At 40.0% G+C, this 26,878-nt stretch overlaps 1 protein-coding gene across 1 annotated transcript; it reads right to left on the bottom strand.

Moving 5' to 3' along the window:
• Positions 1-861: 861 nt before the first annotated feature.
• LOC121948788 (uncharacterized) lies at positions 862-24,290 on the bottom strand. Its single transcript, XM_042494254.2, has 12 exons — positions 23,905-24,290; positions 16,805-16,923; positions 15,189-15,480; positions 14,065-14,171; positions 13,752-13,875; positions 12,931-12,954; positions 11,042-11,107; positions 9,227-9,253; positions 8,711-8,734; positions 6,094-6,210; positions 4,765-4,824; positions 862-4,637 (listed from the first exon to the last, which is right to left on the bottom strand). The coding sequence occupies exons 1-12, from the start codon at positions 23,966-23,968 to the stop codon at positions 4,609-4,611; spliced, it is 1,053 nt and encodes a 350-aa protein (XP_042350188.2). The 5' UTR covers positions 23,969-24,290; the 3' UTR covers positions 862-4,608.
• Positions 24,291-26,878: the final 2,588 nt, after the last annotated feature.

The following is a 26,878-nucleotide window of genomic DNA, read 5'->3' as shown; positions in this document are numbered from 1 at the left end:
GTTTCAACAACCTTACAGTGCAGGAGTAAGTGGGTTGACATAGATGCCTCTTGGCCCATCAACAACAAAAACTTCTGATGTCTTATTACTGTAAATCAATCATTTGAATCTGGAATCATACAAGTACTTTTACTTTAGTAAATGACCTGAATGCATCTTTGAACCCTGCTGTTTTTATGAGCGTGTTAACGTCACAGACACTAAGACAGTCAAGTTTAATTGCTTCAACCATGATAGATAATTTAGTGTGAGTAACTTGAAATCAAATCCACTCCATAACCGAGTCCGTATCAAGTCATCATAGTTGCTCCTGATGGTTGGTTTAATTAGGTGGTGTGCGCTTGGTGTGAGTTTAATGGCTGGTGGGTATGAAATTGATACGAACATGTACAGGAATTATGTGTGTGCATGTCTTTGGAAAGAATAAGTGACGCAGGTTCCCACATTTTACCTGTGAGAGCCTCAGGTTTGTATCTTTATAGACCTGTCACCATAAATCAGTTTCCAGGCTCGTAACTGTATATGAGTTACGTACTAAAAATACCTGACATATCAAGCATTTCAGGTCATGGCTTGTGATGCCCGTTTGTGTTCTTGTTCTCGCTGAGCTTTCTTGACTTTCAAACAGCTCACAGGCACTTATGAAAGTCACAGACGATCAATGAGAGAGAGAGAGAGAAAGAGATGCAGCTGTACAGCTGTTACATAAAGGTGTTTTTCAGTCAGTTGATTAAACTATAAAGACCTTACTGTTTTTCTCTCTCTCTCTCTCTCTCTCTCTCTCTCTCTCACACACACACACACACACACACACACACACACACAGACAGACCAGACAAGGCAGGGAAATAAAACACCAGCTCCCACGAAAACTGTTTAATTGACTCCTCAAACATTATTTACACAATTCCAGAAGAACAACACAAGTGCCAGATGACAAAAAACTGAAGAGGACAGTTCCTACACAAAATAAAAACACAGCATATTTAAATAAAAAGAGTCACTGGTCTAATTTTTTTTTTTTAAAAAAAACAAACCGATGAATTGTCTAAATATGTGTTATGGATCAAGATGTATACAGGATAGGAAAGTGCTTCTCCCATAGAGATTGTGTTATTAAAATCACCTGCAAAACATCTCTGCTTGTTTCACCGTTTGCTTTCTGATGATGACATTTGATCTTTGTATTCAAGAGGGCAGGATTAAGGCAGGACTGGTCAGCGCCACGATTGATACCTTAGCATTTTCTGGGAAGTGCACTTCAGGACCCTGTGAGTCTACAACTTCCTTGGTTTTACATTCTGGTTTGGATGCTATGCTCCAATACTTTGTGTTTACAAGGAATGTGACTGCTTGGGACTAAATGTAGAGTGGGCCATAATGCTCAAAACGCAAGCATTCCTTGTGCCATTTTAGGGATTTATTGTTGTTTCGGCCTCCTTTACATTAAATCAGTCCCAGTGAGGTTTCTGAATGTGCACTGCAGGACAGCAGGGTGCTTTTGTTAATTCCTCTTGCACTTTTTGGAGTGCACAAAGGGGGCGAGTACTGCATTGAAAGGATGTTTTTTTAAAGGCATCAGTGGCTAAATCTGAAAGCTTGTACTGTTATTTAGCTGTTATTTTGTGCATTATCACTCTGTGCCATTGTAGCAGATGCAATAAGAGATTTCAGACATCCGCTCGGTCCAAATGTGTCTAGAGAAACTCAGTCTATCACAGATTACAGGATAAGAAGGCATTTCAAACCGAGCTTTGACCCGGCGTCCAGCCCACAGTTTTACACAGTAGGATTAATCGATATGTGACATCACAGACTATTAATATTTCTCATCTTGAGGCTAGGCTGTTAGCAACAGTCTCTGTCCTGTATTGCAGCTATATGGTGCTTTACAAGTAACACACTTTACATGAACTGCAGCACTATGCAACCTCTATAACCCTATTTCAAAGTTTAAAGGGAGCAGAGCAAGTACAAATCTGCAAGGCAACAAAAAGACATTCAGAGGGTAATAATTTTTGTGCTACAGCTGCAAAAAAAAAAAAAAAAAAAAAGGGCTTTTTGATTTTTATTTTAAATGCAGTAGCGCTGCATCTGAGGCATTTCACAATACACAAAATACCACAGCAAACTAGTCGACTAAAGACAATCTGTGTCAGCTCTGAGGCACCACCGCTAAAAGTAAAATTCATATAAAAATCACAGGTGAATGGTGTGGAAATTATGAATGATACAAAAACACTGTGACAGCATCTGGCTCGCTCAAATGAAGAGACACACAATGAAGAGACATATCCCCCTGAAATGCAGTGTTGGTTTAAAAAAAAGTACAGGAAATAAATCAGCAGAAGCCCACTGTGAACAGACATATGGCCGCTGCAATAATAATGTAAGAGTTTCACATACACAAGGAGGTCAAAATGAGACTTTTCAACCACCAATATGATTATGAACGAAGTAGGATCATACATTCCTCAATTGTCTACTATTTTTTGATACATTCAACAACTCTTTTTCCCATTTTCATTGTTGTTGTCCCAACTCTCTTCCCTGTGTGTCTGTAGATTGGTCAAGCCAGGCTGTATCAGTGAAAGGCACTATAGAGGAGAAATTACTGCATCACAACTATATTGACACATACTACATCAGAACAATGTCTAATACATTACTACATGACTTCTTTTGATTTGTCTATGTCAAGTGAACATTCGTCCACTGACAGTAACAGGGTATGACTGCACTTCACTTTAACTCACCTCAGTAAATTTCAAAATATATATAGACCTATTCAAAAGTTTTGAATAGCTTAAAGGGAAAGTTCAGATTTTGGGCTGGGGTTGCATGATGTACTTATCCACAGACAGTATATTACAGACAGCAGATGTCAGTCAGCATGCTTCAGTTTGGAGAAGCAGGCAGGAGTCCAGCACGGACACTAAGCTGTCTACTGTTGTAGAAGGATGAGCGACAAAATGCATTATAGCCACCTAAAAAAATCAGTATAGTTTAAGTGTATGTTAAACTTAGAATATTTTCACTGTTTAACCTTAACATCACACAGTGATTTCTAACTGGAAAAATGAAGCTGCTTCAAAGCCAGACTCCGTTGAGAAAAACAGTGATTTAACGCTGCTGAACACAGGAGCTGCTGGTCTACGACTGCCTCGATCAGTTAGGTAGTTTGTGTTATTGTGTGACTGGTGTTCAAAAGGGTAAGTTCAGATTCACAAAGGTCACGCAATAACTCAAACTACCTAACTGATTGAAGCAGCAGTAGACCAGCAGCTCCTGTGGTCAGCAAGGTCAAATCACTGCTTCTCTCAATGGAGTCTGGTGGCTTTCACGAGAACAAAGATGGGGAACTGAAGCTTTAAACAGCTTCCCAATCGAAATGAGCTGTTTGACAGAAAGATAAAGCGGTCAAAAAAACTCTCAATATAGCATACACCTTAAGTGATATCAATGTATTGGGGTAGGATGTATTTGTGTGGCTGAGAAATGTTTTGTTGCTGACCCCTCCACAGCAGTGCATTGCTTAGCCTCTGTGTCAGACTAAAACCTGCTTCTCCAAACTGAGAAAATGCAGACTGACATCTGCTGACTGTGGATAAGTACCCCATATAACCCCACTTCAAAAAATTCTTAACTATCCCTTTATTAATCAATTTGCGATTAACTAAGTGAGTTTGTTTCATTTGGATTTCTTAGCATTTAATTGCAAATGTCATTCTTTCACTGAACTGACTGAGGGAAAGTGGTAGTCACCCAACAGGATTTACTAAAACTAAAGCCCCTTCACCAACCAAAATAAGACAAACACACACACAAACACACATACAGTGACATCAGTGGCCCCTGAACACACATTGGACCATGTAACAGCATCCCCAGAATCCTAGGATTATAATCCCATCCTATGTTTCCTTGCCAGAATCCAGGAAATACAGTGGTAGTTATTGAAGCCTCCTGTTATCCATCTATCCTGCATTAGTACTGTAGATAATTTCAAAACAAATGTTGTACTTAAGTGACTGTTTCCAGTGGGTTATTAATTCATATGGGTGGCTCAAACAATGACAACAAATTCCACTTTTAAGAATTCAGTACAAAGTTCAACATCTACAACATCAATAACTGTCACTGCTTTATATTCACACTGAATTACTAGAACTGGATAGTAGCCATACAAATAAAAATTTTAAAAAATGTTGTTCGATAATTTAGCCATTTCATGGTTAATTTGAGATTTTATCTCTTTTTTAAAAAATGGTTTAAAGTAGAAAGTTTGTCCAATCATTTGAATAAATCCCTAAAACCCCTAAGGTTCACATGTATCTACTCCCCACATATATGCATACGCACAAACACACACACACACACACACACACACACACACACACACACACACACAGAAGTGAACACACATATGCACACTCACACGCACAGACCAACACACGCACAGATTCACGCAGTCAAACAGACAGAAACACACACAGCCCTACTCTGGGCCTCACAGTAATTTAGCTCTACAGAAGACTGAGCCTAACAGTGAGATTGCCACTTTGCTTGCCGGTAGTTGGTTCAGGCAGTCATGTAATCATTGCTGGTCTAGGAGGAGTTGAGCAGGTTGCTAAGGACTGTAAAAATCAGGAAAAAAGGACAGAACATTTCAGAATACTACTATGTGTTTGATCTATGTGTTTGAGTCTTCTTCATAATGTGTGTTCCTGTGTGTGTGTGTGTGTGTGTGTATGTGTGTCATACCCTGGGGATCTGACTGAGCCTCTGCTGCATCAGCTTTGCGTGCCGCTTCTGGATCCGCTTCTAATCACAGAGATTGATGAAGGCAGATAGATGCAAAAATGTGGGGAGAAAAAAACAAGTCACATGTCAGTTTGGATTTCACAGGCATTTAGTTAAGTGACCATAAATTAAGTGTGACACTGAAAGCATCCATGAGGAAGGGGGGAGGGTTTCTGAGGATGTTAATATTTTTCAGCTCTAATTGCTTATTATCGCCACCGTGAAAATTACTTTCATTTCTTCCGGTGTTAAAGCTCAAAACTACTCATTTTTGTGCAGCCAAGCATTCCTTGTCAGTGGAGCAGCTCTGGCGTTGTACCTGCTGATTACAATGCCATTTACAATGCTTTCTCTCCAGCGCTGCAGGAAAATCATTCATATTCATTAATACTAACTATATATAAAAGTGATTTTTTTAATTCAAATTTACAACACTTGATAAATACCAGCTATTAATCGCCACTGTATAATCCTTATTCTGAATCTGACTTTTGCCCTACATCACTTAAGCTGAATGGCCTGTTGCTCCTGTTGACTGTAAATTAAAACTTTGCTGAATTGGTAGTATTGGTATGCAGGATGTGTGTGAGTTGTCTGTCATTGACAACACTCTCTCCGGGATAAAGCTGAGTCTGCTATGTCTCAAAGAAAGACTGCTGACCTCCAGAACTCGTGATATTCAAACCAAAAGTCACACACACACTCCACCCATCTAAAGGCTGATGTCCTGCTACGGTTCAAGTCAGCCATATGCAGTTCTCACCTGCACCAAATGGCAAAAGAATAACATCATGGCTTATAGGTCATCATTAATGAAACTCAGGTCTAAAAAATGTCTTGTATAACTGCTGTAATTGTGAAAATATCAAACCTTGTGTACACTGGTTATTTTGTTATTGTTTTTCAGTTACTTAAAGGTCCAGTGTGTAGGATTTAGGGTAATATACATTGGCAAAAATGGAATATAGTATTCATGATTGTGTATTATTTAATAATCACCCCACACTAAGAATATTTGTGTCATCGTTACCTTAGAATCAGCCGTTTCTATCTATATACAAGGCAGATCCTTTTTCACAGAGTCCACCATGTCAGTTCTACAGAAACCCAGAATGGACAAACCAAACACTGGATCTATGTAAAGCCATTTGTGTTTTCGCACAGCCAATGTAATTCTCATAGATGCCTGGCCTACCAGAAAAGATTCAAAGGTTTGTAACTTGCAACCTCACCGCTGGATGCCATTAAATCCTACACACGGAACCTTTAATAAGTCAGGAAGACAATTACCCTGTCTATTTCCGAAACACAGTTTCCTCTTCTTATAGGTGAAGTATCCAACAATAGCTCCCACTACAGCCACGGCCACTGCACACAGGATGCCTGCTATGGAGCTGGAGCTGCCCTCTGTAGGAAACAAACAAACAAACAAAAAATAAGATCACTGACCCCATTTCCAGAGCTGTAAATGCATAGTCAACATAGTCAGTATCATTCTAAAAACTCCATTTGAACTCTTTTAGTTTACTATATGACACAAATTTAACTGCACTGTGCTGAGTATTTGCAATTGTTACACCAACTTAGAGAGCTTGTAATGTTCAGTGTCGACACTGGGTGCCACTTTGCAGCTTAAATAATGAATGGTAATTCAGCAGCGAGGCTCAATGACATGACATAACGCGTGTGTTTGCATGAGAGATGCAGCATCATTTTCTGATCCCATTTCACTTGCCTACCCACCAATTTAGACTCCTGAAAGCATTCACATTGTAAGCATAAATCTGTCTCCACCTGTAACCCTGTTACTATGACAACACCCATCTGAATAGTTTTCATGCTGTGTCATTGCAAACAACAAATACCTCTCAGAGTCTGTTCAAGGTAAGCAAAAAATACAAACATAAAACCTACAATGCCACGATGGCCATGGATTTTTAATTGATATATTCTAGTTAAAGCACACAACTATATGTAGAAGCCCTGCATGCATTTTAATTAAACAAATTAAGGCTATAATATTATGCTGTAGAGCCTTCTGAATTTAATATATATGAGGTAGACAAAAGTAAAGTTTATGGACAATGATTATAATAAGCCTGCAATTTTTGACGAACAATATATTTTTTTTTAAAAATTGAACAGAATGAATTGTAAACTGTAAAATTGCCCTTTATTGTTGTTTTTCCTCACTTAATGCCTCCTAAAAACTAGCTCTATATTGATCCTGCAGTGGTTTCAGTCATCACAAAATAATAATGGCAGGGTATACTGTATTGGCGATAGAGGGGGAGATGAAGGGGGGAAGGAGGTTGGGGTGTGATGGGTGAGTCATCATCTTAAGTACAAAAGAAAGAATGAAAGAGTACAGTAGATCCAATGATAAACAAATTTAAACGGTGGGAACATGTGAGTGGCGTGAGTCAGAGAACTTGCGTGACTCAAAATTAATTTTAAAAGAAGGGGGAATGACTCAGTGATATAAAGTGCAATAAAACGGGAGGAGGCAGTGAGTCACTTGGAGGAAGTAAAGGTGGGTAGACAAGGACATGTATGAACATGCATGTGCACAAATGCAAAGTTAATATGGACACACCAGTTTGCCTGGTACGAAAAGGCTGCGTGAACATACTCATACTGAAATAAACTATGGAAACATAAGCATATGGGAACCGTAAGTAGTCAGCAGCCACAACCCCCATCATACACTGTAAAGACTAAGGTCAGAGGTCAAAAGGAAAACTACAGGAGTTTTCCATGAAAGTCACTTTACGATGTGATGAACTAGACAAACTCATCGATGACTTTTAATACTGAAAAGGAGAGTTCATCCCCAAATCAAAAATATATGTTTTTCCTCTCACCTGTAGTGCTGTTTATCAGTCTAATGGAAATACAATGGAGCTTGATGGCAGATGGCTTGTGGAGCCAAAAAAATTACATTTGAAAAACTCAACAGCAAAGTCTCTTTCCAGAAATCATGACCTGGTTACTCAAGATAATCCAGAGACCTTGTTGTGAGCAGTTTCATGTAGGAACTATTTACTTTCTATAGAACGACATCTGCCAACCATATCACTGTGCAGAAGGCCACATCATGGATGAGAGGCTCATGCTCATCACAGTATTAATAGCATCCTCCTCGGCTGAGGACAGTACTAGGTGAGCTAGCAGTGGATTCTGTGCGGTGATATGGTTAGGGGGTGTAGTTCAGTAGACAGATAAATTTCCTACATAAAACTGCTCACAGCAAGGTGTGTGTATTATCCTAATATGATCATGATTTGTGGTAAGAGATGTTGCTGTTGAGTTGAGTTCCACTGTATTCAAGAGAAGGCAGACATCTTAACGGCTGATATCTACAACACTCGGCAACTCACGCCAAAATAATCTAGATAGATGAATAGCACTACAAGTAAGAGTAAAAACATGTATTTTTGATTTGGGGTAAACTGTACTTTCAATGAGATGTAGCAATAACAATTAAAATAGGAAAAAGTTGTTCTGACTATCATAAAACTGATTTTTTCATATATCTTTACCCTAATAGCCTTTCAATAGGAGACAGTTTTAAGTTTTAATACAATAGCCATCACACATTTCAGCACCTGTGACCTGTGAACATTTCAGTCATTTGGTTAAATTCTGGCAGTTGAAGCAATCAGCAACCCATTAGCTTTCTTTGCCCGGACTTGTCTTTCATTGTATATACAAAGATAGTAACTGATGTTCAAAGGAAAGTTCAAGAAAAAAAAGGAAAATGTCATGCAGCAGCTGCAGCAACAGTACACCTCCTCAAGGCTTTTTGCATGACACAAGACAATAGGGGAATGCTTATGTTGCAGGTATGTTTGGGGCACTGCATGGGTGGGTGGGTTAATGTGTTCAAAACAGAAGGATAACTCACCTTTGGGTTCAAGTGTGTCTGCAGCTTAGAAGAGAGAACACAAATACAGTTAGCAACATGAAACAGGACCATTTACAAACTGGTTTAACAATATGGGAGTTTATGTAACACGCGGGAAGGTTTATTTAAACAGGCACAAACATGCACCTGTCATTCTTTCTGAATTGGTTTGAGAAGGAGGAAGTGAAGTTACTTCAGAAGTAGCACTTCCAACGCATGTAGCGTGACTACACTTGGGAATTCAAGATAAAATATTCTCACAGATGACCAGCTTCAAACATTGTTTGAACTATAACAATAGGGGAGAGGCATTTTCTGCTGAGTCTTGTATCCTGTTTGTATTGTCATAGGCATGCCAGCAATATCCTGTGTGTGTGTTTCACCAGTTTCCAGATGTAGTTGCGAGCTCTGCTAGTGCTGCTGCAGCTACGAAAGTATCGGGTTTGGATTTGTGCAATTTGGACTAAAGATGGCGTTGTCATGTATTTTTTTACCATGAACACAAAAAAGCCTTACCATCTCCTTTGGCGCCAGCAACATGTGCTAAAGAGAGAAAGAAAGAGAGACAGGTGATTAAAGGAGAGAGAAGGCATTATCATTTCAAGTCTAAATGTGTTAATGATGCATGTAAAGCACAGATGGCAGAGAAGAAGAAGAAGGGAGGGGCAAGATTGTTCTCTTTCTGGTAGTTTACACCTCGGAGGCATTATGAGGTCTAGAGTTTCTGTTCTAACCGGTCTGAAAAACACTCACACGCAGACAGACAGACAGACAGACAGACAGACAGACAGACACACACACACACACACACACACACACACACACACACACACACCACAACTCTGCATAAAACGTCCCTTCTGTACACTCACAGAGCTGCCGTTATATTATCAAAGAGATAAAATATCTGACGGAGACACACACCCTCTGTTTCTCTCTGATCTTCGATTCGTTCCATATGCAAAACAACCCTGTTATCTCCTTCTGTGCTGCCTGTCTGTATATGCCTGTGACATCATGGCTGCCCTCTACCTGCTTCAACTTGATAAAGCCGCTAATAACAGAGCACCAAAGGAGAGCTCTATTCACTAGATTATAATGATTAGGCCGACCTAGATGAATCAGATTTCAGATGGGGAATAAAGGGTGGAAATCAGCGTTAAAAAGTTGCTGTCAAATTGCTCTGTGGCTGCGCAGTGATTTAACTTTCTCAACCTAGGAGGTAAAACGAGTCATTTCGATATCTTGTCATGAGAACAAAGCTCATGAAATTGGGACAACATTTTTGCAGAATGTAGATCTATGAGAAGAACGTCTAAAAGCACAGTTTATGTGGCTCTGTCTTGACTTTTGTGATGTTATTGGTCATAAGGTAGCGTTACAGTAATGTAATAAGACTTCATGTCATTAACAACAGAGATGGTAATGAAAAAGTAGGAAAATGCTGAATGGAGAGATTATTTCAGCTCAATGCACAAATATCTTTGGGTTTAATAAGCTTATTTGCTTTTACAACGAAGTGCATCTTCTTGGGGACAGTTTTTGGAAAGTTGTTTTTTTCTCTTACCTGTCGTGCTGTTTATCAATCTAGATTGTTTTGGTGTGAGTTACATGTTGCGTGTTGTAACCAAGTCATGTTTTCTGGGAAGAGACATTGCTGCTGAGTATTGAGTTGAGTGAGTGTATTTTTTGGCACTTTGAGCACCACAAGCCAAGTGCCATCTAGTCCCATTATATTCAAGTGAAGGTAGACATCTCTACGGCCAATATCTTGGCCACTCACACCAAAATAATCTAGACTGATAAATAGTACTTCAGGTAAAATGTGTATTTTTCCCTTTGGGATGAACTGTTCATTTAAATCTCTCCAAACAGCGATGACTGGCCCAACCAAATCCTGTTGTTGTAATTAACATACTTACACAGTCACTAATTTCAGCATTTACAAAGAAATTACATACATTATCATATGTCCCATCCACTCCTTGTTTACATGTGTTTGTAAACAGGAAGTTTAGGCCAACAAGCACAATGTATTTAACCCTCCATGTTATTCCCTAGAGAGGAGCTGCAGCTGATCCCACAGACATCAAGTTACTGCAGGGTTAATGTCAGTGTTCTACATAGCTTCAAACTGCATGTGGAGTGATAAAAAAGGCATTCATGAGAGAGATAACAAGAAACGACAGTGAAACTCCACCACAGCTGAACATAGTCCCTCTTTGTATTGCTGACTGTGCACCAAAAGGCTTTTGTGTGCATTCTTGCATATTAATTGGTGATTGGTTTTAATGATAATATCAACAATAATTGTTATAAGTAGTTACTAACCATCAGGTTCAGAAATGGGTTGTTTTTTCTCATCCACTCCTCCCAGAGCATCTGCCAAGTCGAACTCTACATTAGACAAAAATAATGAGATATCATTGGTGATAGAAAAGCAATGTCAGTTCCTGTAGGGAAATTCACTTTTCACCGTCCCGCCCAAGACGGATATCATCCAGATGTTCACCAGAAACATGTCATCTCTTAAACACTGTACGACACCGTAGCATGATGAATTATTTAATGAAAATGAAGCACGCCCCACGTCAGTCCCTCGTGGTCCCTATAGTGCATGCCCTGCAGAGGTGTCCTCGATAAGAACTATGAAACACTACCTGCTCCAAGGGTGTGACAGCGATCTTGTTGTTGACTTAGATTAAAGGATATTATCTATCAGGAACAATAACTTACCCCGACTCTATACTCATTGAGGGAAAAACCCAAGCGACTTATACAACAACATGTGTGACTCAGTGTACAAAATGCAGGGCAGGGCGAGTTAGGATCGCTGAATTATTTTAGATAAAACCTCAGGGGCATAATTGTCCTGTGACCTATTCTTTCACCTACACAAATTCCTGACATTAAATCATATTGAGTAAGAGCCGTGCTAACATTGTAAAGCACATATGACTGTTAAGTACAAGTTTTACTCCGATACTCTCATTCTCCCGCTATCTGCTGGGCCTCCTTTCTTATTTCATACTCCTCCACCTTTTCATTAACCTTACCACTTTCTCCTCGCTTCTCTTTCCCTTTATCTCTTTCCTTTTGTTTCTACACCTTGCCACTTTCCCCTGTCCCTGTTCTCCTTTCTCTCCTCTCCTTTCCTTATCCTCCTGTCCATTTCTCAACTTTTTTCCACTCGTCACCACCTTGCGAGAATATTCCCCTGCCAGTTATCACATGGAAGAAACCTTCCATAGCAACAATTTCCTCAACGACACACCCCGTCCTTAGTTGTTAGCATGAGAGCAGCTAATGACCAGTCTAAACATAAAATTACTATCCTTGAGTGACGGAAAGGAGGACTCTATAACGCAGGCAAGGACAAACAACACTTGGGACAGGAAATGCCGAAATGAGCAGAGAGAGAATGGAAAAGAAATTATCATAATAGGCAAAGTTAAATAATGGAGGGTGACACTTTGAGGTTTTCTCACTCAAACTATAACACCCTAATTTAGGGAGGTGAAACTGTGTGGGCCAAAATCCCACCTCATAACCTTCCTAAGTGATTTGTACTTTTTGGCAAAAGCACATCTGTTTTTCATTAATATGTTCTGACAAAGGGGAGTTGCAGCAAAATGATACATGATATCTCATGAAAGCAGGGCATTATTTTAAATGACTGATGACACAAAATTATCATAACAGCCATAATTTCATGGGTATTCCTGCGGTCAAATGGCGACATGGTGGAGATCTAATATGTTTTGACGTATCATAGTAGGTTCAGAGTTTGAGGGAAATACACATGAGAAATATTCAGTTCAAACACAATCCACACAGAGTGGAGCTTCAAACGCACACACAAATACCGTTCAGTGATTTGCAAGCTATTTCCCACTCAGAGCAATGTCATGTAATACTGCTTTGTGGGATTTCAACATTTCCATGTGTCCCAAGCGTCACTTAAACAGGTCAGCTTCTATCTGGATTTTTTGTCACTGTAGAAATAAACTGGTTTTAATTATGCTGTCCTGATGTGCTCTTGTGCAAAGAAAAGGGCTTCTGAGTCATACTCATGAGCAATTATTTGCAGTGTGCCTTAGTGATTTGTTTAGCTGTGAGACTTGGCTCCAGAGAGGTTGAGGTTTACATAATGTGGCTTTGGAAATTGTTCAAATGAGAGAGGAGAGACAAATGAAATGGAAAACAAGAAATCCTTTTACCTGCATGTTGGTCTTTTTTCACAGCTGGCAAAGACAAAGAAGAGATTCATGGTTTGATAAACACATGTATTATCCAGACAAAAATAAAAGTGACACCATTGTCAAAAGCTGTACATCTTGGAAACACTAATCTCTTACTTTGATACTCTTTAAAATGACAAAAGCAGAGATGGTTGTTTGTCATCTCAAATTGAATTTGTGTTTTCACATTTTAGTTGCTCATATAACCATTAACTTTATCTGTGTACACATAAATAAATCACATGAGCCCCCTGTAGTTATCACAGCTTTTTCAAAAGTGTTTACAAAGGAGGGATATGTGATTGTGTTAATTTAATTTGTCTACCTAACACTGCATTTATATATAATAAGGAATCACACACTTTAAATAAAGGTGACTTCTCATGACTCAAAAAGTCTGTTGCTACCATCACTAAATGTGACAAGTTAATTAGAAAGAATGCACCAGAACAAAGGTGCAGAACGTGACATTTTACAGACAAGTTTGTGTGGTTTCGCCCGGGTAAAGAGCACACATCTTAAAGAGGGGGGCTCAGCTACAGTACACATGTGTTCGGCCTTCTCTACAGCTCATCGATATACTGGTGTACTTTTAACATTACAGACTTTGTCCAAAAAGCATTAGCATGAAGCAACTCCTAAATTTTTGCCCACTGTCTCAGGGCGCTCATCGGAATTACAAAAAAACACGGAAACAACCATGGGATTTATTACAGGATACCAGTGGCAACAGGATGTTTTTTGCCTTCTTTTCCATACAAGAATGAGCACAATGTGCACCACAACATCCGTATTCTTACCTGGGACAATGAGCTCTTGATCTACGTTAGCAGGTTGTTCTGTTGGTTTTGCAGCTGGCTCAGTTGGTTTGTCCTCATCATGTGGTACAGCTGGATCTGCTGCTGGTGTTGCCTCAGCTCCACTCTAATAAAAATGCATTATAGAGCATATAAGCTTGTAGAAAGGACACATTAACTCCGCTCATAGCATATCAGCTCCCGAATAATGTCTTTATCATGCACAGCACATCAGCAGTTATGTATAAGAGGGACATGCCAGTTTGTTTGATGGTGGTGTATGTTTGAATAAGACTTTCTAACTGGTGCTACTGACCTCCTCGTTTGCAGGTGTTGCACCGCTGCTTGAGGTAGCTTTCTCTTCTCCATCAGCTGTTGGTTCCTCAGCCTTTGGATCCTGAGCCTCTGTATCAGCTGCAGGCTCTGGACAAGACAGTGAAACGGATGGGAGGTTCACGTATGAGATCGACGACGAAAATTTCTATAGCATGGGCTGTCTTACCACACTGTTTAATGTATGTTACAAGCAAAAGCAGACAGGATGAAAAAGTGTGTTGCTACACACCTTAGCACACTGAAAATGTAAGTGGAATGACTAGGCACCACTTGGAAAAAGGGGTTTTAATGAACCAATGCAAGGCATTGTTTGTGTTTTGTATGAGGCCTCACATCTTTAAAGTATAACTGAGCATAGTTTAGTAATGGCAGGTAAAGTGTTATTGCAGAACATTATGATGCCACAGTACAGTTAACCTTTGACCTTTTGGATATATGATATCATCACTTGATCATTTTATCCTATTAGACAGCATGAAATTCTTTCAGACTGAGTGTATGAATTCTTGAGTTACTGCCAAAAAGATGTTTCGTGAGGTCAAAGTGACCTTTGACCACCAAATTCCTATCAGTTCATTCTTCGGTACAAGCGGATGTTCGTGCCAAATCTGAGGAAATTCCCTCAAGGCCTTCTTGGGATATTTCGTTCATGAGAATGAGATGGATGCAAGGTCACAGTGAACTTGACATTTGACCTCCAAATTCTAATCAGTTCATCCATTACTCAAAGTGGACATGTGTGCCAAATTTGAAGAAATTTACTCAAGGTGTTCTTGAGATATCATCTTCACAAGAATGAGACAGAACAGGTCACGGTGACCTTGACTTTTGACCTATTACCATCAAAATCTTATCAGCTCATACTTGAGTCCAAGTGGACATTTGTGCTAAATTTGAAGAAGAGAGGCGGTATGTGAAAAATCATTTTGGAAGCGAGGCTCACCTTCTTGCCTGTGTAGGATTAGTGTAAAATATGAGACAGTGAGGAAATGTATAGTGTTGTACTTGTGTCAGAATAATCATTTGAAATAAGCACAAAAATGGTTTATTTCACATTCACTGTGTTTAATTTTCTGTGTGCATATTTGAACAACTGTTAATCACCTGGTGTTGCTGCAGCTGCTTCCTCTACTGTATCTGCTTCAACAGTAGCAACTGGTTCTGCATCTTCATCAGCAGGAGCTGCAGGGTCTGCGTCCGTGTTTGCAGGAGTTGTTGCTTGTACATCCTCCTGTGCAGGAGTCGCTGGTTTTGCGTCCTCGTCTGGTTTTGCATCCTCATCCGGTTTTGCGTCTTCATGTGCAGGACTTGTTGGTTCTGCTGCGTGTGGAGTGGCTGATTCTTCAGCTTTATCCTCAGCAGCAGGCTCAGGCTCACTTGCCGCTGTTGGTTGTTCCTGTATTCAGCACAAGATACACATCTTTTAAATGATGTTCTCATAATGAATTTCTAAACATTTATAGTATTGCCCTAAGGTGATTGCAGGTTTTAAGATCATTTCAGTGTATTTTTTTTTGTGGTTAACCATCTAAGCACAACTGATTTGCAAACTGATGCTCTGCTGAAATACAGCATAAAGAAGTCGGTCTGAGAAGCACAGAGACACAAAGGCACCATTACATTTCAAGGTAATAAAAGTATGCTGCATAGAACTTTCTGCTGAATACCCGACCAAGATCTAACATAACGCGTTTTTCAGTCATTTGATACGTCTTAGCTTATCAAATATCTGCCTGAGGATTTAGAACTAGAGTTTCTCCAGACCTCAGTGAGCTTAAATACAGATGTAGGATGCATAGACTGTCACCCAGAAACAGAGAATAATTCAGCTTCAGAGCTGGACAGAAGCTCTGGTAGTTACCAGGTTTAATATATGTGTTTTTATTGTGCCAGCAATGCTGTTTTTAGAGGGCTCAATCCTTTGAGTTTTGCTCCAGACAATGTAAGCAAAGAGACTGAGTATTAAGACAAGAACATTTGCAATGTCACAGTAACCCAAACTCTAAAAAATAACCTTTTAAAAATCCACCTTTACTTTTTTATTTATTTGGTTTTTTTACACATTAGTCAGACCTATATAAAGATGGACGACATGACAGATCCCCGAAAGTGAAGCCAAAACATCTCAGTTGCTCCTGGGTGGCTGGCTCCATATGTGATGCCTTCAGATTATAAACCCTGCCCTCTCAATGTTAGTGGGTAGGACATGGGCCAAACTAAAAACTTTAAGCACATGTTAAATAATAATTTCTCAAAGATGGTTTCTGTCATGCTTTGTAATTCTTATCACCGTGATGTATATTCAAGTGTTTGTTTTTCTTATAAATTTGGTTTTATTTGGTTATTTAATGCTATATGAAGGGAGTTTGACATCCTGATTGACATCTGTATGTGCCAATTGGTGTGCTTACGATAAATGGTGCTGCTCAGGATTGGTCAGACAGGGATATGGGCGGTGAATCCACCACCACTGAGATCACTACTGCACAGACTCTGGCTCCAAATGATTTCACCAGTCCAAGATGGCAGCAGCCATGGGTGGGATATTTTGGCTTTTGGATAGTGGGGGTATGTGGAGATGTGGTCTATAGTCTATGGTCAGTACATCCATGATCCATGATGGACCAAAAGTAGCTGTGCTGAGATTTGTGACTCACCACGAAATCTCTATTGAGATAAAACACTGACTGACAACAAACAAAAATACTTTTCTTCCTCACCTCAGGCTTATGGTCAGTTTCTTCGTCAGCGGTGGGCTCATTCTTGTCATCTGGAGCTGCATCTGCTACAGGGGTCGGGGCCCCAGCACCTTCTGCCTCCACTTTCGGAGTTACATCATCTATACAGACATTTGTGAAGAAAGAAAGTAAAAGAATAATGAAAAAAGAGCACACATCCAGTGTACTTGGGCATTTAAGTTTCAAAAAGATGGGAACGAAAAACACAAAGGGCTGTCCTGACACCCTGGTGCTTCAATAAACATCACACAACTGACTTTTCCTTTTGTAAAAGAAGAAAGGAGGCAGACATGGCAACCCAAACTCGGTCTCAAAGGGAGTTTCTTCTACCTTTGAAGGTTGGCAACTTGACAACACAACTTCTCTAAAATTGACTGTATTGACCAACACGTTGGGCACTCTAGAGTTCACAAACAAATACACAGAAATATAAAAAGTCGAATCTAAAATAGACAGGATTGAACATAAGACTGGTAGTGATTAGTGTAACCATTGGTAATTAAAAACTGCAAGCTTCAATCCATCTGTTATCATTTAAAACCATTCAAATCATCTGTCTGAACGGTCGTTAAGATGTTGCAACACATTCTCTAACATGACTATCACCACCGACTTTCTCTCTCTCTCTCTCTCACTCTCTCTCACACACACACACACACACACACACACACACACACACAGAGCCACACCCTGGTCTGATTGGTCCATGATGTGAACGCTCCAGCCACAACTGGATGACAGACACATCGATCACATCTCACCTGCCTCAACATCATATGAATGCTCGACCTCAGCGCTGGCATTGCAACTTGGTACTAATGAGAAAATACAAAGCGCATGTCTTTGTCATTCTGTGTGTGAGCAGAGCATGGTGTTTGTGTGTGTTTGAGCCAGTGCTGTGAGATTCCCCTGTTGCATGTGAGAAGCTGAAACAGCAAAAGAGCACTCTGACTTGAGCATTCTTCACTCTGCTGATTTCAGCAGCGCCCTGATGCTGGTTCGTTGAGACAGTACCTTTTTCAAAATACAAGCACCAACCATTAAATAAGAGATAGAACAGTCTAGAAATTATTGTCCAAACTATGCTGTGCTTCCTGGTGGTAAAACTATTGAGAATGGATAACAGAAATGTACAGGAAAGCAGGACAGGTACCAAAACACTAGAAAAAGTAAGATTGAAAAATGAAGACAAATCATAAAGTAATAAGAGTCATCCGGATTTTCTCATTATCTTAATACTCTCCTTTATCATGTTGCCAGAAAATAATCTAATCTTTTTTAGCAGTTGCTCACTGCCAAGTAAGTTTCCAATAAAGGATCACTGTGTTAGCCAAGTGAGATGGTATCAGAGTCATTGAAGCCTAAAGGGAGAGCGGCATGAACACATCTGAAGTATTTCCATCACACCGTAAATTCTCTCAAGGCTCGCACTGCCGGTAACACCCATGCTCTCTTTCACACACACAAACACATGTCCACACAGACATATATAAAAGCGCACACAAGCCTGGCTAAACACACGCTACACGGGTAGAAACATGAGTGAGACACATGCACAGATGGAAGGTTAGTGACAGTAATAAAAACAAACACTCTTTGTTTCTCTCAATCCCAGTTTCTCTTCAATGAATGTTGCTGTACAAGCTTCACATCCAAGATAAACAATAATCAGCGACTTTGGCGGTTTATTAAGAATCAAACGGCACTCTGATTCCTCATAAACAGGACTGCGTTTGTGTGCGTGTGAAGTTTGGTATGTTTTTTTCCTGATTCACTATCTGAATTCATTTCTGTGGAAATCACGTTCTTTATCAATGATGCACTGTGGCATGACGTTCAACTTGTTGAACTAAGATTAGATACTGGTGAATGTGTGATACCGGTGAAAAAGGCTGATGATATAATGTAAAAAAACAAACAAACAAAAAAAAAGACAAACCAACAAACAGTGCACGCTAACTTTCTGCTGACATTTTAATGTTAATTGTCAGATCTTGGTTCTGTTCACGTGTATTTTTGATTTTACTGACAGTAAATGTGAGTGGCCACATTGTATGTCCATGGCATTATGCCCACTGTACATGCACGTGTGTTAGGTATGTGGCTCTCATGTAACATGTAATGTGTGTGTATGTGTGTGAAAAGAAAGAGACCCCATACAAACTCTCTCTCTCTTGCCACTCCACAGAACATTCTGTTCCCATCTATCAGTTTGCCACTTCCTCTTCTAACTACTTCCGCTACAAACACTCCCATACACACCCCACACCCCCCCCCCACCGCCAAAACACACACGTGCACACCCACGTGCGTGCATTTACACTCGTAAAAACACCTTCTCCACCCCCTTTCAGTCCAAACATACAAACAACCACATGTTCACACACACATAAATGCAAGTTCACTTCACTCTCACACTTTGGGTAAGCTGTGTCCTGTTTTGTGTTAGTGCAGCAGTTAAACAAATTGTTGCACGTCCAAACGTTGCTCCCTCCTTCCTTTATTTTCTTTTTGTCTTTAACACTGTCTCCCCCTTTCCTCTCTCCCAAACTCTTAACTCCCTTTGTTTCTCTGCCACTGCGTTCCCTTGAGGCTGATGAGTCATCTGCGTTTCTCTGACATGGCTGCACGCTATTGTATGAGACCGTACAGTATCTGCAGTGTTAAACAGCAAAAAGGTCCCCAGAGATATACTCTTAAGTTAAACCAGGCTCCACGTGTGGGAAAACATCATACTGACAGTTACACTGTGTTCTTTTAGAAAACTAGTGGCTTGATAAAGCGATAATACACTCCATAGACACTTTATTATATCGAACAAACTAATGCAATCCAGTACAACTCTGCCTTACATTCTATATCAAACATACAGTTAAATGCATACTTCTCTGACAGTTGAATAAAGATTGAATTTTTGGCTGAGCTGTTGTATTGGACTGCATGAAATTGTACATGTGTTTCTAATAAAGTAGCCACTGTGTGTAAATATGTTTTTATCTTTAACAGGTATTAGACATTAACATTTAACACATTGAACATAGAATCAAACATGCAAGAGGAATTACATCACTGTCATGTCTGCACAATACATCAGTATGTATGATGGATTAGCTTAGCTTAGCATAAAGACTGAAAACAATGGGAAACAGCTAGCATTGCGCTTTCCAAAGGTAACAAGATCCAAGTCCCTCCACCTCCAAAGCTCACCACTTTATATGTTGAGGCGTTATGTGCCAGACTATTTCCTGGCCAGGCACGGTAGCTTCACTCCCTGTAGGCTTGTCATCACAGTTAGTTACAGGAAGTTCCGGGTACAATAAAATAGTACAGCCCATAAATCTCTATAAAACCACAAACTGTCATTTTGTTTGTATGAATTTAACAAATGAGATAAAACTTGTGAGTTTCAGAGTTGCTAGTAGTTGAATGTGCTCCCTTTGGACAGAGCCAGGCTCGCTGTTTCCCTGTTTTTAGTCCCTGTGCTAAGGTAGGTTTACAGGTTGCTGATAGCTTCATGCAATAAAAACATCAGAGTAAGGCTATATTGACCCTCTTATCTAACTCTTAGACAAGAAGCAAATAATTATATTTCCAAAAGTGGCAAACTATTCCTTTAAATATGAACTTTTCTATTCTAGTTACTATAGATGTATGGGTGGGCAGAAAACAATGGATTTAAGTAAGACAAGCAAATTCTGAAGCCTAAAATTTGACTTACTGAGCGAAAAAACCACACAGGGGATTGTAACTTGAAATAAAAAGTAGCTGGTAAATAAACAGGAAATGTCGTCATAGTGGAATAGGATACATGTGTGCGACAAAAGGCAAGATTTAAAAGTTTTAGAAGCTAAGCATGATGTTCCCCAACTACTGAATGACTGCAGACATAAAAAGTGTAGTTTTAATCTTCAACAGGAAAAGTTTTTCTGTGATTGAAAAAATGACTTTTTTGCTGAAACACTGAAAATACCGCTTACAGAATGAGTCACCATCATAATTAACATTATGGTCCATTTCCGTGTTCTCTTGGGATCACTCGGGATACTCAACTAATAGCATCAGCTTTTGCAAAAGTTGTCCCTGGCAACAGGTAAACAAAAACAGGGTTCATGGGCAATGTGACACCAATTGTGATTGAAAGGAAATACACATACATAGTAAAAACAGAGGGCACTTTCAGCAAGTAACATCATGTTGGTGAGCTACTGTGACGACAGCCAATACACCGTGAAGACTGCACTTAAAGTGGTACTCATATCATCTTTCCACACTTCATGGACGCTTTGGGGCTGCAATGATACCTGATGCAGGTGCCACTGTTTTAAGAAAAACAGTGTGTGATGAAATTGGCACCTCAAAACTCTTCCTGGCAAGCCTGATAATGAAGAACTGAAATTTTTTTCATTTCCGTCACATTCACCTTTTGTTTCAGAAATCACAAAAGAACAAAGTAGATCTTCCTCTAAAACACTGCACTTCTTGTTATGTAACACTACAGCAGGATATCGTTAAAAATATTGCGATACCTTCACCAATACCAGTACCTTTAAAGTGAAAGTGTCAGTTGATACCAGTTGATACCTTTTTTTTCTACTTCCTTTTATAAGTTTAGTTCCTTTATCCTTTTATAATCATTGAATTGTCATTTGCATAAAATTCCACCAGACGCTACAGGCGTGTCATACTTTTAACATTTTGATGGCATCTTAGCACTCTGAACTGCCAAATCCTATTACTAAAACATGTTTGACTTAACCACACCAGAGTCTATTTGGGTTGTGGCTGTTGTGGCAGTTGGCCAATTAACAGGTTAAATGAACTAATTCGAGGAATGCTCACACAAATAGCCATTTTTTTCTGGGTGCAAAAACAATCAAATGCAGGTACTGTTTGACGTTTTGTTACTACTTGGTACTGGGTAATTTCGGTCGATACCTTAAAGTTATTGAGTACTGATACCAAGCCTTATGTAACACAGATGGTACATTCCACATTACATATATTGGAGTCTGTTATCAATGCCAAAGGGAGAGGAAGTTGAAACTTCATTTTTTTTTACTTTTTTGGTTTCTGTCGTGAGATTGTGTGAGATCCCCTGTGTGTGGTTGAATGGGTAATATTGCGTGTACGTACACCAACAACCAAACCTTGTCCCGAAACAGTAAACCAGAAATTGTGTGCGTGTGTGTCAGGTGATACAACAGTACCTCCACAGAGCATTGTTCTGTCTAGTATGGGTCTATTGTTTGTTTGTAGGACAGAAAGTGCTGTGTTTACACCAATCATGCACACCTTGAAACTGCCCCCATGAGAGTAGAGCGGGAGAGAGTGTGTGCATGTTTGTCTGTGTGTGTGTCTTTCACTTATCCACCAAGAGTGATTTATGTGTTGGTAGTTGAAGGTGTAAACACAGACAAGTCTACACATACACACTGAATACACACACCTGCCACACATCACACAGCTCCTTTGCTTTCATCTGCCTCTAAAACGCACATGCTCTATGGCTGACTCATACACACACAGACACAGATTAATGAAGTACCGCTATACTTCCACATGTTCTGTACATTAAAGTCACACACACACACACACACACTCTCTCTTTCTCACACACACACTCACACACACAGATGCTCAAGGCCCTGGGGAAGAAGACAGCGCTGAAACTAGTTGTGTTGTTAGGTGTTGTCTACAGCTGGAGCTGGATCTAGTTACGGAGACACTCCCTATCCTTAACTTCTATAGCTTACACACACTGTGCATGATGTGCACACATGCAACTGACCCAACGACCCATCTTTTTTGGCAGAACTGTGAATCACTTGCATGCAAGCAAACACCCATGGAGATATCCTGCTTCGCATTACGCCAGCATCAGTTGGGTTTACAGTGAGGTTAGAGTTCAACAATATGAGAAAAAGTGTGTGTGGGAAAGGGAATGTGTGTGTGGATATGTGTGTGTGTTTGTGTGTGTGCATGTGTGTGTGTAAGGGTGGTTCCTCTCTAGTGGTTTGTCTGCCAATAAAAAGTGAACCGGTAGAGTGAGATTACCCCCAGATCACATCCAAACGCACCAACGTTCAACTGAAATTTTGTTTGCATAATGATGATCTCGCTCTCTGTTGCTCTGACTGAGTCTCTCACTCTTTCCCTCCTTGTTTATCTCTTTGTTTTCCCCTCTATATTGGCAGCAATATTTCTCTTTTATCATCGTCCAACATCTCCCCTACTTTCCCTCCATCTTTTCCAGCGTCTGGTTTTCTCAATGCTTCCTTTCTCTCCCTCTGAGTTTTATTGCTCGTTTGAACAATCTAAAATCATTGCATGTGCCGCGGGGAAGGGCAGGGGCCCATGGGCCAGCTGAAGACGAAGCATGAAGGAGGGAGCAAAAAATTAAGATATAGAGATGAAAACAGAAGATAGGAGATTCAGAAAATGTCAGGGATCAAGAACACGGATAAAAGGGGGGAGAAAAGGGGGTGAAAAAGAGAAGAAAAGCAGGGAAATACTTATATAAAGACAATGGGCCCACCACACCCCTGTGGGCCTGAACTAATGTCCAAAAAGATACGGCCACATTACATGACACACCTATTTCACTGACAATGTCTAGGGTTGGCAGAGGCATGAACAATCACAGTACCGAGGAAGAGGGCAGAGCTGCTTCAATTTATTCAGTCTGAGCAGATAAAAACAAGCAGATTACAGGGAAAGGTGAATTGAATTGACATGCCGACAGGGATGCAGACAGGCTGGCAGAGGAGACTGGCAATTGCACTCACAGACACAGACACGTATGGATGAGTAATGAGGCAGACTGGCAGAGGAAGAGGAGAGAAAAGGCCGAAGGGGAGAAAGAAAGGTGAGAGAGGGATATGAATGAGAAGAGAAAGAGACAGTGAGATAAAGATGATCAACACACCAACAGAAATATAAATTTAATAGATAGAAATATAAATGTAATAGACGGATATATATATATTTAGATAGATAGATAGATGTTGTGTGCGTGCAAGCAAAAACATGTGCGTCCATACAGCTGAAGTCTGGGTTGAATTAATTGGAAAATAAATCATTACCTTCTGCCGTGGCGCTTGCAGCCAGCAGGCTTCCTAATAGCAGAATCCACAGGTATGACATCATGGGAACACGGTGTTCTGGCTGCGATTGAATCGGGGCTCAGACTCCCTTTTCTCGGCCCTATAACTGGACAATTAACCGGCCTGGAGGTTTCAGGTGGACCTGGAGGGCGTGTGTGTCGCTGTGCCGGTGTGCGTTCTTGCGCGTCGGATCAAATCGTCTCCAAGGTGCTCGGATGCTCCGCTCAGTGCGCGCCACCGCAGATCTGTCGTCCTCTCCTTTTGTCTGGATTGGAAGAGAGAAGGTCCAGTCTTTATTAAGGTGGGCGGGTCTCTTCTCCCAAATACAGGCAGGCGGACAGAAGGGCTGTGTATACGGTGCTGTGGAGGCTTTTACCTCCCCACTAATAAGTAGTGCTTTTACCATTCCGATGCAATGACTGTTACCAACAATTTGGATTGGTGCTCATCTTTATTCACCCCGATTGCCGCGAGACAAAGCCTAATTATCCAGAAACTCCTTAATGAAGCTTATTCTTTCATTCAAGTCGTCGAGAAACAGTGGCTGTTCCCTTGCAATGAAATAAAGAAATAAATAATGTGTGCGTGAGCTGTAACTCCAAATTGATAATTACGTCTCTTATTTTAATAACGAGTCCAGTGCTGACAAGATCCATCCATCCTCACTGTTAATATACCAGAATTAACTGAATGGTCCTTTGAAAAGATAATCTCCCCATTCAGCATTACCAGCCCTATAAAACATTCCCATATGAAGTTATAAGTTTGCTGTGATTTAGGGCGTCTGTGTAACATTTCTTACAGCCTCATAAGTCTATGATTTACCCGGATTTATTAAAATATCAGGTTCCTGGAGGGAACACCGAATTACTGGATTTGGAAATTTAAGGCTTTGGTCTGTTTTTAATGTTAAATTAATGTTAGGTTTCCATTTGAGAAAAACCCACAAATGACCTCATGCAAACCAACCAGTAGGTGGATCTGAAAAGGAGAGCATGAGCCTTTCCTTTCCTCGGGCTCCTCTCCTTTTCATTACCACTTTGTTAAGCTGCGTCTGTGCCAAATTGAGATGTTTTTATTGGTAATGATCGACAGGAGGCGCCAATCATGCATCATTTATAATCTTAGCTCACACCTTCAACCAATCTTTTCTATAGGAGATGTTCAAATCCCAATAGGCAGAGGTTAAAGGATTTGTTTAGCCCTTTAGCAGCAGTGTAGAAATATTCAAAAGCTATGTTTGACAAGTTAAAATGATTGCATTTTGACCTCCACAGGTCGAATTTCCTGCCCCCCCTCCCCTTATATTTCTATATTATTATCCTGATATCTCAGCTGTTTTTCATTGTGCACATTATAAATGGCAAAGGGACTAGTGCATTTGTTTAATCCTTTAATAAAAGCTTATTTAAATAAGAGGTTTGAAACACTTCCTTCAATATATAACTTCATTTTTTACTCAAACTGCTGAGAATAAAACACTTCAGCAAAGGTCATACATCAAAGGACCCTTTTTCTTTCAATAACGCTGTGGATTAGCTAGAATGACTGCCCTGTGGTTATATTCCTCTGCAAACCCAAGTTGCACTTACAGTTTACATCAGTGTCTGTGAAAACATGGATGCCTTACACACATCGCCCCTCCAGCAGCACAGAAAATCTATACAATTAACACAGTTTTAAGTGCGCACCAAAGATCAGTGTCACCAATTCAGTATCTGGCCATATATCTCCCCTTATGTTCCTGAGTAATAATGCTGAATGATGGCCAGAACAGTGTTTTTGCAGAACATTAGGATGTCACAGTAAAGCTGACCTTCGACCTTTTGGATACAAAACATCATCACTTCATCATTTTATCCTATTAGACATTACATAAAATACTTTCATAATAACTGCATAAATTCTTGAGTTATGGCCAAAAATGTGTTTTGTGAGGTCACAGGAACCTTGACCTTTGAGAACCAAGTTCTCAAGGTCAGGTCATTCTGTTCATTCTTGAGTCCAAGAGGACATTTGTGTCAAATTTGAGGAAATTCCCTCTAGGTGTTGTTGAGATATTGCATTCATGAAAACGAGATGGACAAAAGGTCAGTGATCTTGAGCTTTGATCACCAAATTCTAATCAGTTCATCCTCAATGATAAGTAATTTTTTACGCAAAACTTGAAGAAATTCCCTAAAGGTGTTCTTGAGACATTACGTTCATGAGAATGAGACAGAAGAGGTCACAGTGACCTTGACCTTTGCCCTCTGACCACCACAATCTTATCAGTTCATCATTGCCCATGTGTTTATTTGTGCCAAATTTGAAGAAATTACCTCGAGGTGTTCTTGAGATATGGTGTTCATGAGAATGGGACAAACTGACAACTCAAAAACATAATGCCTTCAGCCATGGATATCACAACCTTTGAGGCACAATAATTGTTTTGGGAAAAGTTATGTAATATCTTTCTCAGTAACTCACTTAAACATTATTAATAATTATAGGAATTATGCATGCAGTTTAAGAAAATCATAGATACTAAACAGTTGGTATGTGTATCCACTGCAGAAAAAGCAGCTTGATAATATTACTTTTTAAGGAAACAAAACAAATAAATAACTGTTCCTTTAGGATTTCATAATTCATGCATGATGGGATTTGACAAGGATCAATGCGACACTATCACATGAGTGTAAACACACAGACACACCCCTCTGATTCACACACCACCACCTCAGGTGTCATGGAAAAAAAAAGGCGACCGTTGCATACGGGTAAGTCTGTGTGTTACTTTGACTTTCACACAGCTGAATCACACAGTCTGACCTTTACAATGAGCTCATTAAACACCACTTTTTTCATCTCTTATCCATGGAGACCAACAAAATGCCATGTGATCAATGCTCTGTAATCTGTAAACATGGTGTGAAACCAGCAGGTTGTACTAGCTTTGAGTAAAAATGCA

Source organism: Plectropomus leopardus, chromosome 10 (assembly GCF_026936395.1).
Source record: "Plectropomus leopardus strain MGB_pleo_1.0 chromosome 10, ASM2693639v1, whole genome shotgun sequence".
Taxonomy (NCBI): domain Eukaryota; kingdom Metazoa; phylum Chordata; class Actinopteri; order Perciformes; family Serranidae; genus Plectropomus; species Plectropomus leopardus.
Note: the sequence above shows the minus strand (reverse complement) of the source record. Positions and strands in the feature narration are given on the sequence as shown.

What these genes read in the sequence shown, in the direction of transcription:
- LOC121948788 (XM_042494254.2), bottom strand. Translation starts at nt 23,968, where the DNA reads ATGATGTCATACCTGTGGATTCTGCTATTAGGAAGCCTGCTGGCTGCA. An exon ending in TCAAGAGCTCATTGTCCCAG is followed by an intron (nt 12,955 to 13,751) that starts GTAAGAATACGG and finishes TGTCTTTGCCAG; the next exon opens with CTGTGAAAAAAGACCAACAT. An exon ending in GAAAAAAGACCAACATGCAG is followed by an intron (nt 11,108 to 12,930) that starts GTAAAAGGATTT and finishes TGTCTAATGTAG; the next exon opens with AGTTCGACTTGGCAGATGCT.